The sequence below is a fragment of the Pinus tabuliformis genome, chromosome J (assembly GCF_031772625.1).
Source record: "Pinus tabuliformis cultivar Carrire ecotype Pingquan chromosome J, CPIR1, whole genome shotgun sequence".
Taxonomy (NCBI): Eukaryota; Viridiplantae; Streptophyta; class Pinopsida; order Pinales; family Pinaceae; genus Pinus; species Pinus tabuliformis.
In genome coordinates, this window is record NC_142295.1 from 928,278,766 (window position 1) to 928,296,074 (window position 17,309).

At 39.0% G+C, this 17,309-nt stretch overlaps 1 protein-coding gene across 2 annotated transcripts in view; it reads right to left on the minus strand.

Annotated features, from left to right (window-relative positions):
- Positions 1–2,517: 2,517 nt before the first annotated feature.
- LOC149229804 (uncharacterized) overlaps positions 2,518–17,309 on the minus strand; it is a 174,962-nt gene continuing 160,170 nt past the window's right edge. For both annotated transcript variants that reach the window (XM_089378738.1, XM_089378737.1), the window contains exons 4-5: positions 3,809–3,961; positions 2,518–3,702 (exon numbers count right to left, since the gene is read on the minus strand). In XM_089378738.1, the coding sequence (XP_089234864.1) occupies positions 3,301–3,702; positions 3,809–3,961 (555 nt within the window). In that variant the 3' untranslated portion in view covers positions 2,518–3,300. The remainder of the gene's footprint in view (positions 3,703–3,808; positions 3,962–17,309) is intronic.

The window sequence follows — 17,309 nt, forward strand, 5'->3', positions numbered from 1 at the left end:
GTAGTAACAACAACAATTAAGAGGGAGTTGAGTTATGCAGTGTTGGAAGCAATATAGGTGCACAATGCAATGTCAACAACAACACAAATACAACATGGTTCAACCACAGTCAGTGGCAGTTGAATCAGAGTTAACGCAGTAGTTGGTGGGCAGTAGCAGGCAACTACAATTGTCAGACATCAACAGCGTGGTTGGAGGATGTTGCAAACACAATGTTGTGACAGTTGTGCATCGCTAATTGGAGAGAACACCTTCCTCGCTAAGAGTGTTCGTTTTTGTAGCATCGAATTGTGTTCTAGTCTCACGAGGACTTCATTAGGGGAGCAATACCATACCACGTGCATTCATATTGGGGGATATATATTGAGGAAAAATTGACATAATATATTGAGCATATAATTGAGGGTAAAGAGTTTTTATATTGGCAAGTATAAAAAATGGAGCTCAAAGTTAATGAAAAAATATAAAGGGGTATAAAAAAATGTTAATTAAAATATGGATACCTACAATATCTAGTGAAAGTATATGTTTTTTTAATTGGGAATGTGCATTGAGTTCGTATTGGTAGGGGTTAATTAATATTATTTTTAGAAGTATTTTCCAATATGTAGTCAAATTAAGGGTATTGTTTAGTATGTTATGAACGCATGTGCTATGTCAGAGGTTCATTGAATGAAGTCTTCGTGTCTAGTCTCAAGACTTTGTAAAGAGGTTAAAACATAAGAGTTCTCCAAAACCCAAAAATCATTTCTAGAAATTCCACCTAGAGATGGCTCAATTAAAGTAATTGACCATAACTAAAAATCTTTAAGTCTAACTTACGAAAACTAGTTAATTAATAGGAATTAATTGAAAAGGGTGTGAATCATCTAGAAACTCACACAGGTCTACTTGAAGATGATCTCAACTATGGATTAAATTTTAATCATGGTCGTTGGAGTCTCAAATGAAAATTATAAAAAGAAATCGACGGGTAGATGGAGAACACACTAGTGCAAAAACTCAATTGCTGACACAGTTCAAATTCCTAGTTGTAAGCGTGATTCAACCGTGGAGATCGAGCTAGGAGGCGGGTAGCAGGTGGCAAGAGAGGTCAACAGTGACCGGAGGAAATTTTTCAGTTCCAGAGAGTCAGAAAGAGAAGACCGAAATTATCTCCGGGAAGCAGCACAAGGACTGCGCAATTGCTTCAACCAAGCAATTCGATTTGGCTGAAGGGGAGGACGTTTTCAGTTCCAGAGGCCAGGAAGATTTTCCAAAGGGCCAGAGAAGCATTTTCTCTGTGAACAAGAAGCAAGATGACTTGATTAGTAGCACTTTCGGGCTGAGCGTGAAAGGCTCTATGAAGAAGTGATGCAGGGCCTACGCAAAGGGTTTGGACAACTAGTTTTTCAGAGGCAGTCAGGTGTCAGGATTTCTTGGAGAGAGGGTAAAAACTCCTAGTATATTTTTGCTAGTATTTCTCTTAGATAGAATCGCTAATTTGATGACATTTTATTGCACTCGGAAATTTTGTCGTTGCACAATAATAAAAACCCTCACTACTGCACTGGTTTTTTCACATTGGGTTTTTCCAGGGACTTTTGTCTAAAAATAATGGTGTCACAGTTATTGTGTGTGCTAGCGTTTCTCAGTTCACAATGCTCTTATTTTCCACAATATTTTATTTGTGAAGTTTGCAGTGTGATTAATTCATTGTTGCTGTAAAAATAAACTGCATGATTAATTTTACAATTAGAAGAATTAATTCTAGTTGTTGCAATAGAAATTCTTAGAAATTCTCACACTTCAATAGCATGATACAGTGAAATTCAGCATGATATTTCATATATAAAGCATGCAAAGAAGAAATCTGTAATGACTACATCCATCAAAGTATGCCAAACCTTGAGAGTTTCTCAATGTAGATCATGTATGTAGTCAAACAGCCAGCTGGTGAAATCACCAACTTCATTACTTATGCTTTATCCATAAAACCAAGGCTGTCTGCCTCTAGATGTTGATGTACTGAATAATTTTCACCTCTACTGATATTGTATATCCAAGAAATACAATTATACCTCATAGTGGTGCTGCTGAGTAATAAACAAAATATTAACTTCTTAGATCAAAATATTTGGAAACAGACAGGTGCTCTTAAATTCATCCCTTAAAAGGTCTGATATGATTGCACAAAGGGGTTTAAAGTTTGTGCATATGCCAAACAGATTTACAATAAATTGCCATGTTATCATTTATTTGTTGACACTATTGCCATAACAAGTTACAGGTGCTCTGAAATTCATCCCTTAAAAGGTCTGATATGATTGCACAAAGGGGTTTAAAGTTTGTGCATATGCCAAACAGATTTACAATAAATTGCCATGTTATCATTTATTTGTTGACACTATTTCCATAACAACTTAATAATACCCTTCTTGGAAAACAAGTGAATAATAGCCTTTCCCTAGTTATGATCCGGAAAGGATGTAATACAAATCACAGAAATCTCCATATTGGAGAAAATGCACTCAGTGATAATGAATACTATTGTATTCAAGTCTATTTTCAATTTTCAATAGGAGAAAAAGGGTCATATATTACACAACGAAGAATGAAATACATGTTTGCAATGGAAATACAATTCCACCATGGTGCAGATGACAATATTAATGTATAGCCAGCAAAAGAAGGATAATGAATTCACCATTTACATATACTGGCTAATTCTTTATCCATTCACCTGATGTATTAAGTGCTTTCTTGTGAGCACGCACATCTTACGTATATTGAAGGCATCTCTGGCTACACGTTAAATTTCAACAGAAAGGAAAGGAATATCCTGCCATTCGATCAATTTTTTCGCTAGAGTTATTTCAGACTTGATAAAAACCTCTTTAGACATGTAATCTCGTCCAGGAATCCTATTAGTCATTGTTTACTTCTGAAGCTGATAGCAGTTCACAACCTTTGTCGAGCAGAATTTACAATAAACTGCTCTGTTGCCATATACCTCTTTATTTGTTGATACTACAGCCACACCAAGTATATAATACCCTCTCTTCTGGTAAATATTAGGAAAGCATGTCATCACAGAAACCTTCATAGTTCGAGAAAATGCACTCAGGGGTGATGAACTACCATTGTATTCAAAGCTATTTTCAATTTTCATTACGATAACAAATAACCATGAATTATGCAACAAAGAATGGAGTGCATGTTTTCAATGGAAATACAATTCCATATTGCATATGGCAATAAGAATAGCCAGCATAAAAAGGCTGAAGTGGAATCCACCGTTTACAAATGCTGACTAATTCTTTATGCATTCATCTTGATGTGCAAAGTGTTTTCTTTTGAGCCCTTCTTAAATAAGTTCAAGGCATCTCTGGCTACATCTTGAACTTCAACGGCATGGAAAGAATTATCCTGGCAATTGATTGATCCTTTTGCAAGCATTATTTCAGACTTGCTAAAATACTCAGGGGCACGTATTCTTCTCCAGAAATCCTCGTAGTCATTGTTTACTTCTGAAGCCAATAGCAGTTCACAAACTTTTTCTTTGGTTGCAACATTCCGGCCTGCCCCACAGCCCATTGCTGTAGCACCACCAACAGCATTTGCCAATACTAGAGTGGTTATCATAGGCATCAAATTTATATAACCAACAACAATAGCAGCTGCAAAGCTATCTCCACATCCTACAGTATCTGCAACATCAACCTGGAATGTATTTGATTTAATGTCAAAGAAAGTTTATTTTTCTGCAACTAATTCAAAAATTACAATTGGTCAAACAACACTATAATCTTTTGTCACCAGAACCCACCTTCAATGCAGGTGCATAGAACAATCCTTTTGATGTCACCATCATTGATCCTCCAGAACCCATTTTGATAATTACCCACTTGGTGAAAAGTCCTCTATGAAGTAAATTTTGAGCAGCCAAAGCAGGGTTTGCAAGTCCAGTCAATGACTCAGCCTGGCAAAACAACCAACATTGACGTTAGTGTTAGAAACATTTTACAAACTGTATACTCAGTTACTAGTTTTTTTAATTTTGGAACATAGAAACTTTCTTTAAACTAATAGCATAGCATCAGATCACCTATAAAGTTGAATTCAAGAACATCAACTCTCTGAGGTATTGGAGGAAGTGAAGAATTTGCAGTTGCAGTGAGACCAAGTTGATTTTATAAGAAAACTCTGGTACGACCACTAAGGATACTATTTCAAGCATAAGATAAACCACAATTGAGGATTCTTAGAATAGTTTCTACATGAGAATAAATTAGGTTAAATGTGGAATATTCGTATTTGTGACTTCACTTCTAAGATACAGTTGCAAATGTCACCTAACACACTCCACCTACAAACCTTAAGAGTCTTCATCTAGTTATTCTAGGAGATATTTGTAATAAAACTCCACAAACCACCTTACCTTGTTCTTCATGTAACTCCACCTACCAATTTTTGTACTCATGTCTAATGGAATATTGCACACAGTTTACAATTGCAGCAAATTCTCTCATCTTTTCTTCTTATGTGAGGATTTTTTTTTGGTCTCACTTGTGCACATATCAGTTCGTATCAGAGCCTTCGATCAGTATTGGCTCTTCGTTGGGATCAATAGCACACCAATGATCGAGTGTAATCAATTCTCTGGTTTAATTCAAGGGCTTTATCTCCAGCCAGAAATTCTCTTTTTTGCACGCCAAGATCTGGGATTTTGCATTCAAGGGGTCTCCTGGTTCATCCCCTAACACTAGATATCTGTTGCAGCAAAAGAGCAACACATCATACCTTGGCTTCTTGAAGTCAACATTTTCATTTGGGGTCACTCTCTTCCACCCCCACCCAGGATTTCCTTCAATTCAACCTTTGGAATTCCACAGTTTTGGCCACCCCCTGTCTAGGAATCATCTTCCAACTCCTCATTTTTAATTCTCTTAGGGTTGTTTTGAACCATCATCTCGAATTTCCACAGCAAAGTTTTGCCAATTGTTGTGACTCACATCCAGCAGTGCCTTCTTCACTCCTTTGCGGGCAATTAATGCATTATCTCTCAATCCTTCCATCATTTTTTTTGGGTATTTTCATTTCCATTGTGAAAAAATTATACAAGCACAGAACTTGTGGATACTCTGTCATAATTCCACCAATTTTCAGCAGAATTCCGCGACTTTTCTGGTGAGCTTCTGCTGCCTGTCAATTCTGCAGATTCTCTGAACTTGACCACCTGCTCGCTTTTCCACTCCCCTTCACAGATCTGTACCCATAAACGGTCTGGAATGTGGGTTCTCCTTATACATCAGTATTTATAACAAGTGAGAGGTATTTAAATTGCACAGGTCAGCTGGCACAATCTTCCAGTTTTTCAGGTGCTTTGCAATTCTGTTTTCAGCAAAGGCAACTTGCCATAGTCAGATCGGCCCCAACTCAGTGATGTCAGCCTCAGCATAGCCTGATCAACCTTTTTGACCGAGCAACTTCTACAGGACATGCAGAACAGCTGAGACAGGTGGTCCAGTCCTCTCTACAGCCCTACCATTTCAGCTCTCATCTTCAACCCCCCATAGGAAGTATGATGTATCCTATGGGCATAATAGATCAGCTTTCTCTGCAATGCAATTAAACAATTGAAGGAGAGGCTGTTGATAGTTGAGAAAGAGAACCAACAGTTGAAAAAAAAACAACAATAAGATGATCACTCAACCATCATTGCCCTCCAAATTCTATTAGCAGAACTTGACCTCCGTAATGAGGTGTCTACTATTAGAAATAAACAGAAATAATTTTGCAGCAGAAGAATTTAAAGAATGGAACAGTTGCACACCAATAGTCTTAGCAATCACATCAGAAACAAGTCAAAGAGAAGAATAATTGGGTACATGTGGCTAAAGGCAGGCATTGTCCATCATGTTGAGCATGTGTTAAATTCTTTGAACAGTTATCCCAACATGCTGTACGTTGCTCCTGGGAGGTTGCAAGGGGGCCAGAGCCCCCCAAAAAAAAATATTTTGGGAGCTGCTTTTGGTGTTTTTCAGCCCACTGTAATATAATTCCAGTTAAGGAATCTAATCCAGGTTAATAGAATAGGGTTTTGGATGCTATGGAATCCTATATATTTTATTGTAAATGGTGAAGCTAATACGATGAAAGTTAGAGGTGTGGTTTTAAACATTTGTTGTTTTTCCCAAATAAGGGTTTTAAGCTAAATCTTTGAGTATTGTGTGTGAATATTATTATTTTTTCTGTTTTTAAAAAGAAACTATGTGCATTGCTTTAATGTAAAGGTTTAAAACTTACACATCATTCATTGAGCTAGTGGTTCAGAATCAGTTTGACAAGGAATGGGCCAGGAGGGCTAAGGAGCTCAATCTTAATGTTTGAGGCCTTCCCAAACCATTTGATCCCTTATCCATCAAATCCTCCTTTCTTCATGATACTCTAGGCTTGACCGAGATCAACCTATGTAAAGCCTCAAAAACCCTTAATTGTTTGAAAGCCTTGAGGACTGTTGCTGCAAAATCTAGCAGGCCTAGTGCAAAGCCTTACTAGGCGGATCCAGATCTCAGGGAAACAAGAGATTGGCTGCCACTGTCACCTCAGCAGCCTTTCTCCAGCTATTTAGTGGTATTGAACCACAAGGGAGGCTTCCCTAAAGGATCACCTAAAAGATACTCAGTAAGAATGGCTCAAGGTGATGAAGGAGATCTAATGTAGGAAACAAAACTGGCAGAGCCTAGGTGGCTTATGTAATCTTTACCAAAGTTCAGGAACTTATGATTTATCCCTAGACCAATTAAGTGAATTATAGGGCTGTTATAAGTTATGGTTTTGCAGATTTTCAATGACAAGGCAAACGATGTCATATAACAGCCAGAAGAAAAGGTCTTTCAATGATTAATCAACAAAGCAGAAAGACCTTCAAATAGATATCAAGGATCTAGGGTTTATAATGGCATTTTATGGCTGAAACTATGCATAAACAGCAAAAGGATGATGATGTCAGCCCTAAAGGTAGGGTTGAACATGCAAAGAATGCCTAATTTTGATTTTATGTGATTTATTAATGCACTTCATACCATAAGAAAAATAAAACATTAAACATAGACCACCTTTTAGCAAAAATTCACATAGAACCCTAGCCTTAACCCTAAATATCTAGGATTAAAAAGAAGGGAAAATTTATTAAAGGAGGTTTGATCAACATGACTATGACTAGTGCCTTGTTCTAAATGGGCAAATGAAGTCTTCTAGGGTAAAATCAATAAGATCGGCCTTGTTGAAGTGGGTGGGATGGATAGGGCATCCACTTAAAAACACTAGCGATTTCCTTGTGGGGGGGCGATTTTAAATTTAAGAGATGCACACTCGGAGTTTTCTTAAGGGATTCCAAGAATACAATTTTACATTTCATATAGAGGCAAGATTTCAAGATAAATTCAGCAATTTATATCATGGCACATGTAGAAACCCTACTACACAAATACAACATGCAAAATATAGAAAATATGCAGTAAACTTACAAAATTTTCCATAAGAACCACTTCAATCAATCTCAGGAAATCATCTCCAAGAGAAAGTTGCACCACAAAGATCACATTTCGGCCCAATACAGACAAAAATATTAACACACTCCCAAAGACAGGGCGGTGTGACAAGTGACTGATGATGATAAAATAAAATAAGACCTCCTCTATTTATCTGAGGTCTAACTTGCCTTATTTCCATAATTTTTACAAGCAAATCCCTAAAAGAAATTTGCTTAAGCATTCATCAAGAGTGAGGTCACAAACCGACCTCAATAAATCTCAAAAACATAACAAAAATGCCAAAAATAGCCCACACATGTGGGAAATAATCCTCCACCATAACATCATCCTCCATAAACGCTCAAGGTGCCACAAGCAAATAACAAAACGGATCATGTGTGCTCCTCACTCCAAGAAAGGCTCAAAATGCATGGGTATGCCTCCATAAAGTGCCTCCAAAACCATGAAGTCATCATATTTATGCCCTACATCACCTTTTCTAAAGGCAAAAGGAGTGACATGGCATCATCATCCTCAAGCGTTAGGGTCCAAAGGTAATGTGCAAGCCCTCCCATGTCATCTCAATGATAACCAACCATCATCTGGGCACTGGAACAAGCAACGTCCATCAAACAATGTCAAGACCAACCTTGGACCATCCTAGGTCCATCTAGGCACATCATATAATAGCCCAACAGCCTACCTCATCGGCTCAATGTTTCAGCATCTAGGGGTACATATAGGGATCAAGTAACATGTGAAATCATAGCCCAATGCTCATCTTTGGAGGTGTAATGTTGCATCATCAAGGTTATAACTACTCTCTGAATGGGGTACAATGACCTCTGGAGTGTTGTTGAAGGGGATCAAGACCACATCTCTAGGGGATTTTATTGTTGTGATAACACCACGTGACAAAAACCTCTCAAGATCAAGTGAGATCAATAATCATTAGGGACAATAACCATTAAAGCATCATAGCAGGCCATATCTAATGCTAAGGGCACATGAATACTTCACACAAAACTCACCTTCAAATGTCTTACTAGATCAAAGACCTGTAAACTTATATTAGACATGATTAGGTCAACAAACCTATTTGGTTTTTCCAACCCCCAAGGGGAATGACATCCTAGGCAACCCATCAATCCATAGCTGTGTGTGATAAGGATGGCTATGGAGTGAGGAAAGACTTCGAGGCAAGTGCCATAGTTTGTTAATCTAGGTTGTCATTGATGTCAATATAGCAGTGTTTGCGATGGAAAATTCTTTGATACATGATTGCCCAGGGTTTCACCATAGTGATGAAAGTTTGATATATATATACAAACAGAATAGAAGTAGTAGATCCGTGAAGCAACAGGGGCAAGAAGCCAAAGAGGAGAAGCCATCAAAGAAGCAAGCCAAAGAGTTATCGAAAGAACAAAGACCAAACAACGATAACAGAGGAGTAAAGAAGAAAACATCGGAGGAGCCATATTGGAAGTATCGCATGTAAGATATACCCAAGAAGAACTCAAAGGAAGAAAACATCGGAAGAGCGGGGGTGGGAGTGTACGTCCGTTTTGATCGTGGTTGAAGGCCCGCACTAAATCCTAGCCGTCGATCTCATTTTTCAATGATTATGTCATAGTCAACGACGAGGGTTAAGCCTGTTTTTAACTCGTGTGCTAGTTGAAGACCCGCAGGCCGTAGATTTGATGACCTCGTATATCCAATGGATATCGGGTCACAAAATGATTGGATGTTAATCTCAAAAACAGACCCGAACTTTTATAGATCAAGGACTTAATCCTTATCAGCTCCGTAAAGGCGGTTAATCGTCACGCAAGTTCTCCAGCCGATATCGTTGTGAACCATTGGATCCAGCGCGCCATGATCAAACAGTTGAGGATCGGCGATTGGGTTTGTTGATCGAGTGGATCAACAACCGTCGGATTAATGATGAGATCAACGGTGGAGAATTAATCTGATAAGACTTGGGACTAAGTGGACCCGAGAAGTTTATGGACACGAGTTTAATTTTATTTGGGGTCCGGTCTTGTGCATTCAGGTGGGACCGACGTTCGTTGGCAGGTTCTGTGTTAAAATGCTACTTGGTGATTGGTCGGGTCTTTGTTTAAAACCCACCAATGTAAACACTTCCGATTTGTATTTAACGCATATCGAGGAGTCTTAGGAATAACTCCAATCTTTCATGAAGTTGCAATTGGATTAAAGGTGATGACGTGGCATGCGGGACCTCCATGTGGGTATAGTAGCTCTTATATGGTTTTCCGTGAATAATCAAGTCTATGGATAAAAGACTCTCCGATATATATTTTTAATATACAAGTCGACCTCCCTCCAATAGACATGTCCTTTGGTCATTGGTGAAACACGTATAAAAATGAGTTAAAACGCTTCAGTTCTGAGTAAGCCGAAGGAAGCTGAAGATAAAGGAAACTGAAAGGTCCAGCGGAAGAAGATGAAGCCGAACGGTTCAGAGGAAGAAGAAGGAAGCCAAAAGGTTTAGCGGAAGAAGATGAAGCCGAAAGGTCCAGCGAAAAAAGTGGAAGCTGAAGGTTTGGCAAATGATGAAGGTACAAAAGAAGTCGAAGATCGAGTGAGAGAAATAAGCAGAAGGACAGAAGGAAGCCGAAGGTCCAGCAGGACAGGAGGAAGCCGAAGGACGAAGCAATTCTGTTGATTGGGTTAATCTTTGAAAGGCTCGGACCTGTGATGAATCAATCAAGTACATAACGCAACCTAAAGAACAATTCTGTGAAGAGGAAAAATAAAGTTTCATCTGACATCGTTTGAAGGAAGCAGTAGCCAGCACCAGCATTGAAGCGTTTATGAGTTGGGTTCTAGGAAGTAAGAGATCGCGATAGCAAGAACAGTGAGAAGAAGTCACTCTTGAAGCATTTACCGTGACAGTGAGAACAGGGGCTTGAAACAGAGAGTTGTTTTGTGCAGAGCTTACTGCAGTTCATAGTAGACACATTGAAGTTGTGTAAAGACTATTGTAGATCATGATGGATATTTGAAATCATCATGAGGTAACTTTGCAGACTCTGTGTGGGCAATATGAAGAGTTGTGAAGACTCCTTCATATGAAGACAGGTTGTCATTGATGATGTAGCATGGAGACTACAATGGCACTGAAGATAGACAGAATTCAGTGAAGAAAATGTTGGTTCAAGAGAATAACTACCAAACATATCTAAACAAAATATAGCAGTGGGTTGGAGCCCAGAGGGTTGGTGCCCTGAAGGTTGGAGCCTCAAACAAACAAGGTTGGTGCCTTGACAAGATAGGGTTGGAGCCCTTGGGGTTGGTGCCTCAGAATTGGAAGGATTGGTGTCCTTGGAGTTGGTGCTCCTAAACACAAGGTTGGTGCCTTGAGAAGATAGGGTTGGTGCCCTAGAGGTTGGAGCCTCACAAAAGACCAAGTTGGTGCTTGGCAACAGATTGGAGCCTTACATATATTGTACTTGTTTTATTGTAAAGATTATATTAATAAAAGCATTTATTCTTGTTGTTCATTTGTGTGTTCAAAATATAAATTATTTAACTGGTAAAAATAACAATTGAAAAGAAATACTGGTTCACCCCCCCCCAGTGTTTCCAACAATTGGTATCAGAGCTAGGTTCTTCACTCAAAAGCCTAACAGCTTGAAGGTTGATCATTAGAACACAAATGGCGAAGCCAAGGAAGAAAGTATCCAATCCTCCTAAAGATGTGTCTCCCTCTACCACTGAAATAGAAGTCAATCAATTTGTGAAGGCTCCATGGTTCAATGGAAACTTTGATATATGAGAAGCAAGAATGAAGAATTTCTTAAAGACTCGAGGCATTGAAATCTCGGAATCAGTAATTACTGATAACATAATGAATGGAGAATCCAAGGAGTACAATGCAAAAGCGATGAAGGCAATCTTGAATGGGCTATCAGATTCTATAAAGAACAAGTTAGGAAAATGTTCGTTAACGAAGGGTATATGGGACAAACTTCATGATCTTCACTCAAAAGGAGCATTAACAATGATCTCTAGTCAAGAAAATGATGGAAAACAAGAAGAAAATCCAGAGCCCGTCAAGGAAGCTGAAGATAAGATTGATGACATCAAGGCTAAAGAAGACCGAGAAAATGAAGAGAATGAAAAAGACTTTGTAGAAGATCTCCTCACTCAACTTATGGCTGCCATGGAAGAGATTATCAATTTGAAAAAGGAAAACGAGGAACTTAATAAGAAAGCACTAGCTAGTGACCAAGACCAAACAAGGAAGAAAGTTGACCTTGTCAAGCTTCAAGTACAAGAAAGGGATGAAGAGCTTGCCAAGCTTAAGAAGGAATTTCACCAAAGAAAAAGAAAGCATCATGAAGAAGTCATATCCATGACAAATCAATTGGATAAAGCAAAGAAACAGGAAGATACCTTGTCAAGTCAACTTCAACAAAGGCACAAGAGCTTGAACAAACTTGAAGAAGGGATTGGTCAGTACAAGGTAGAGGTCTCCTCTCTCAAATCTCAACTACAAGAAGCAATAAAGTTAGCACAAAGAGCTGAGAAGACAATGGAAGCATTGGCAATCATAGAAGGACAGGTTGATGAAGCAGAAAAGGAGAGAAACACCATGATATGTCAACTAAAAGCAAAGGATGGAGAAATCTTCAAATTAAAATATAACATCAACCTTCTCAAGGCCGAAACATGTAAAGCTACAAGAATCAAGGAAGAAATGGAGAGCAGTGTAGCAAAGGAAAATGAAGAAATCTTCAAAATGAAGTCATATATCATCTCGCTTAAATTAGAAGCAAATGAAGCAATACATATTAAGGAAGAGATTGAGAAACAACTTGCTAAGAAGAATAATGATTGCGAAAAATCGGAAGAAGAGATTGTCTCCCTAAAAATCGGAAGAAGAGATTGTCTCCCTCAAGAAAAAGGTTGAAGGGATGGACAAAACCTTGAAGAGCTCTCAAGCCTTGGATGACATGCTCAGCCATCAAAGATGTCCATTTGATAAATTAGGTCTCGGGTATATAGGTGAATCCTCAAGCAAGAATGATAATGCTTCAAACAAAAAGGATGTGAGGAAGCCAGAAAGAAATGTTGATGCTCCCAGTTCCAGCAAAGGCAAGGATAAGAGTCAAGGCAACAATGAAGGAAATCCTATTCCAAGAAGAAATGCAGATGATGTCAAGGACGCAAGAAGAAATGGTTATAATCAAAGGATCTCAAGGCAGAAAGGCTTCAGAAGTACATCAAGGAAATCTCCATCTCCCAGGTACCAAAGTTTATTTCTTGGTTATTGTTATTCTTGCACAAACTTTGGACACATGGCAAAAGATTGTAGGGCATATCACAAGGATAGATATTATGATCCCCAGAAATCTCCGAGGAATAATTTTGCAGGAAGAAATCATGAATTCTTATTCATGAACAACATAGAATGCTTCAAGTGTCATAACATTGGTCATATGGCACGTAATTGTAACTTGATTTGGGCACCTTCTCAAGCTAGAAATATGCCAGATAAGAAAGTTACACAAGTATGGAGAAGGAAGCAAATACAATCTGAAAATCCCTTGAACTCTCCAGCCAACAACACATATTATTGACCTGATCCTCGACAATCTAAGCATTTGATGGGAAGACTCTACCAAAAGAGATGATGCATACAGTTAGGGGGAGCCTGTGATTCTTGATCATTATTGCAGAAACTATTCATGAAAGGGTCCTTATGAAATCCTTGATGAGCTATAGTAACTATCATTCTTTGATAAAGATCATTTCTCAGGAGCACTACATTGAAGAACATGATCTTGTAACTATTCTTTGGACTATTGTTGAAGATGTCTTTTCACTTGATCACTAAGGATAAATTGGAGCAACAGAAAAGGCCATCCAATGCTAGAGAAATAGGGAAAATAACTATGTTGTTGGTATTACAAAAGTTGAATGTCTCGACTCAGGGATATAATGTGAGAACAGGTAAATCAAGAATAGTAATAGAGGCAACCTTCAAACAAACAAACACATCTGGGAATGAAGCTTCAAGCAAGAGCAATTGGCAGCATCTAACAAAACTGAAGCATTGCAAAAAGATGCCAATCAGTAAAAAGAATTTAAAAGACAATCACAGATTGGATATCAAAATCTGCTAGTGGAGATAACTTGCAGAGACTTTTACAAGAACACAAGGAAAAGATGGCTCATCAAAAGGACTATAGAAAGGAGAATGTTGTGCAGTCGAATATAGCTCGATAACTTGAGGAGAAGCACAGAGGTACAAAGGAACTTGGATATGAAGAAAGATAGCAATTTCAGTGGCGTCTTCTCCTGATTCAGACTATAAAGACTCCTTAATTATGACTGTGAAGACAACAAAATTTGGATTGCAGAAGCATAAAAACTTGGACTTGAACATTTGGTGTATGGCTATTTGGAGTCTATTTGGAAGCATTGAAATGGAGCATCTTTAAGCATTGTTGAAGCCATGATAAAGTAGTTTTTGAGACATAAAGAAGGGATAATGTGCTAGCTGATGATGAGGCAGCAATCCTTCTATCTTGAGTAAAAAAAAGAGCACCACGACAGGGGGAGTAACATACCCATGAAGATCTACTATTCATAAAGAACAAGAGCAGTTCGACAGGGGGAGTCCTTGTGCACTCCTTTGCCATTGATGTCAAAGGGGGAGAGAAGAAGAATATTGCCATCAATGACAAAGGGGGAGATTGTTAATCTAGGTTGTCATTGATGTCAATATAGCAGTGTTTGTGATGGCAAATTCTTTGATACATGATTGCCCAGGGTTTCACCATAGTGATGAAAGTTTGATATATATATAGAGAAAATAGAAGCAGTAGATCTGTGAAGCAACAGGAGCAAGAAGCCAAAGAGGAGAAACCATCAAAGAAGCAAGCCAAAGAGTTATCGAAAGAACAAAGAGCAAACAACGATAACAGAGGAGTAAAGAAGAAAACATCGGAGGAGCCATATTGGAAGTATCGCATGTAAGATATACCCAAAAAGAACCGAAAGGAAGAAAACATCGGAAGAGCGGGGGTAGGAGTGTACGTCTGTTTTAATCGTGGCTGAAGACCCGCACTAAATCCTAGCCGTCGATCTCATTTTTCAATGCTTACATCACAGTCAACAGCGGGAGTTAAGCCTTTTTTTAACCGTGTGTTAGTTGAAGACCGGCAGGCCGTAGATTTGATGACCTCGCATATCCAATGGATATCGGGTCAAAAATGATCGGACGGTAATCTCAAAAACGGACCCGAACTTTTATAGATCAAGGATTTATAATCCTTATCGGCTCCGTAAAGGCGGTTAAGCGTCGAACAAGTTCCCCGGTCGATATCGTTGTGAACCATTGGATCTAGCGCGCCTTGATCAAACAATGGAGGATCGGCAATTGGGTTTGTTGATCGGGTGGATCAACAACAATTGGATTAATGATGAGATCAACAGTTCTGAATTAATCTGATAAGACTTGAGACTAAGTGGACCCGATAAGTTTATGGACACAAGTTTAATTTTATTTGGGGTTCGGTCTTGTGCATTCAGGTGGGACCGGCGTTCGTTGGCAACTTCTATGTTAGAACGCTGCTTGGTGATTGGTCGGGTCTTTGTTTAAAACCCACCAATGTAAACACTTCCGATTTGTATTTATCGCATATCGAGGAGTCTTAGGAATAACTCCGATCTTTCATGAAGTTGCAATTGGATTAAAGGTGATGATGTGGCATGTGGGACCTCCATGTGGGTATAGCAGCTCTTATATGGTTTTCCATGAATAATCAAGTCTATGGATAAAAGACTCTCCGATATATATTTTTAATATACAAGTCGGCCTCCCTCCAATTGACGTGTCCTTTGGTCATTGGTGAAACACGTATAAAAATGAGTTAAAACGCTTCAGTTCTGAGTAAGCTGAAGGAAGTCGAAGATAAAGGAAACCGAAAGGTCCAGCGGAAGAAGATGAAGCTGAAAGGTCCAGCAGAAGAAGAAGGAAGCCAAAAGGTTCAGCGGAAGAAGATGAAGCCGAAAGGTCCAGCGGAAAAAGTGGAAGCTAAAGGTCTGGCAAACAATGAAGGTACAAAAGAAGCCGAAGATCGAGTGAGAGAAATAAGCAGAAGGACAGAAGGAAGTCGTAGGTCCAGCGGGACAAAAGGAAGCCGAAGGTCCAGCAGGACAGGAGGAAGCTAAAGGACGAAGCAATTCTGTTGATTGGGTTAATCTTTGAAAGGCTCGGACCTGTGATGAATCAATCAAGTACATAACGCAACCTGAAGAACAATTCTGTGAAGAGGAAAAATAATGTATCACCTGACATCGTTTGAAGGGAGTAGTAGCCAGCACCAGCATTGAAGCATTTGTGAGTCGGGTTTTGGGAAGTAAGAGATTGCGATAGCAAGAACAGTGAGAAGAAGTCACTCCTGGAGTATTTACCGGGACATTGAGAACAGGGGCTTGAAACAGAGAGTTGTTTTGTGCAGAGCTTACTACAGTGCATAGTAGACACATTGAAGTTGTGTAAAGACTATTGTAGATCATGATGGATATTTGAAATCATCATGAGGTAACTTTGCAGACTCTGTGTGGGCAATATGAAGAGTTGTGAAGACTCCTTCATATGAAGGACATGTTGTCATTGATGATGTAGCATGGAGACTACAATGAAGCTAAAGATTGACAGAATTCAGTGAAGAAAATGTTGGTTGAAGAGAATAACTACCAAACATATCTAGACAAAATATAGCAGTGGGTTGGAGCCCAGAGGGTTGGTGCCCTGAAGGTTGGAGCCTTGAACAAACAAGGTTGGTGCCTTGACAAGATAGGGTTGGAGCCCTTGAGGTTGGTGCCTCAGAATTGGAAGGATTGGTGTCCTTGGAGTTGGTGCTCCTAAACACAAGGTTGGTGCCTTGAGAAGATAGGGTTGGAGCCTCACAAAAGACCAAGTTGGTGCTTGGCAACAGATTGGAGCCTTACATATATTGTACTTGTTTTATTGTAAAGATTATAATAATAAAAGCATTTATTCTTGTTGTTCATTTGTGTGTTCTAAATATAAATGTTTTAACTGGTAAAAATAACAATTGAAAATAAATACTGATTCACCCCCCCTCTCAGTGTTTCCAACACAGTCATGTTTACAGCTAATGGAGCTCCGACATCCTGAATGTATAGATGTAAGGAGGGAACAATCGTGGTACCATGAGTTACCCTTTTCCCCGGCTTGCTTTTTCCACCCCTCTGGCGCGAATTCTACTTTTAATGATTTGTCTTTTTTAAGTGCATGGCTTAGGAGCCCAAGCTTGTTTTTTAACTTTTCCAATACCCTTTTAAGATAAAGCAATTTATCACTCATCAGAGTTGGTACTTTCAAATTTTCCTTTCTTTGGATGAAGAATTAAATGCTTGAGGAACTAGGTCATGGCCAATGAGGGGGTGGAGCTCATGCTAGGACTTTTCCCATGTGCTAAATAATATCCCAACCATCTTTTGCATTTTATATTTTATTTCATTGTGGCTTTCTATGCTTTTAACTTTCTTTTAGTTGCATCAACCTTCGATGCCATGTTTTTGGGCCTTGACTCAAGGATGGGGATGAAGGGTGTTAATCCTAATGACCAATGACCACTAGCCTGAGGAATGGAGACGGATAAGAGGGAGAGATGGAAAATGGTAAGTATTGATCATCTTGGACATGCTACATCAATAAGTGCTTCCCTATTAGTACCCTTCCTAAATCCTAAGGCCTCAAAGGAGTTCCCATTGGACTAGAATCAA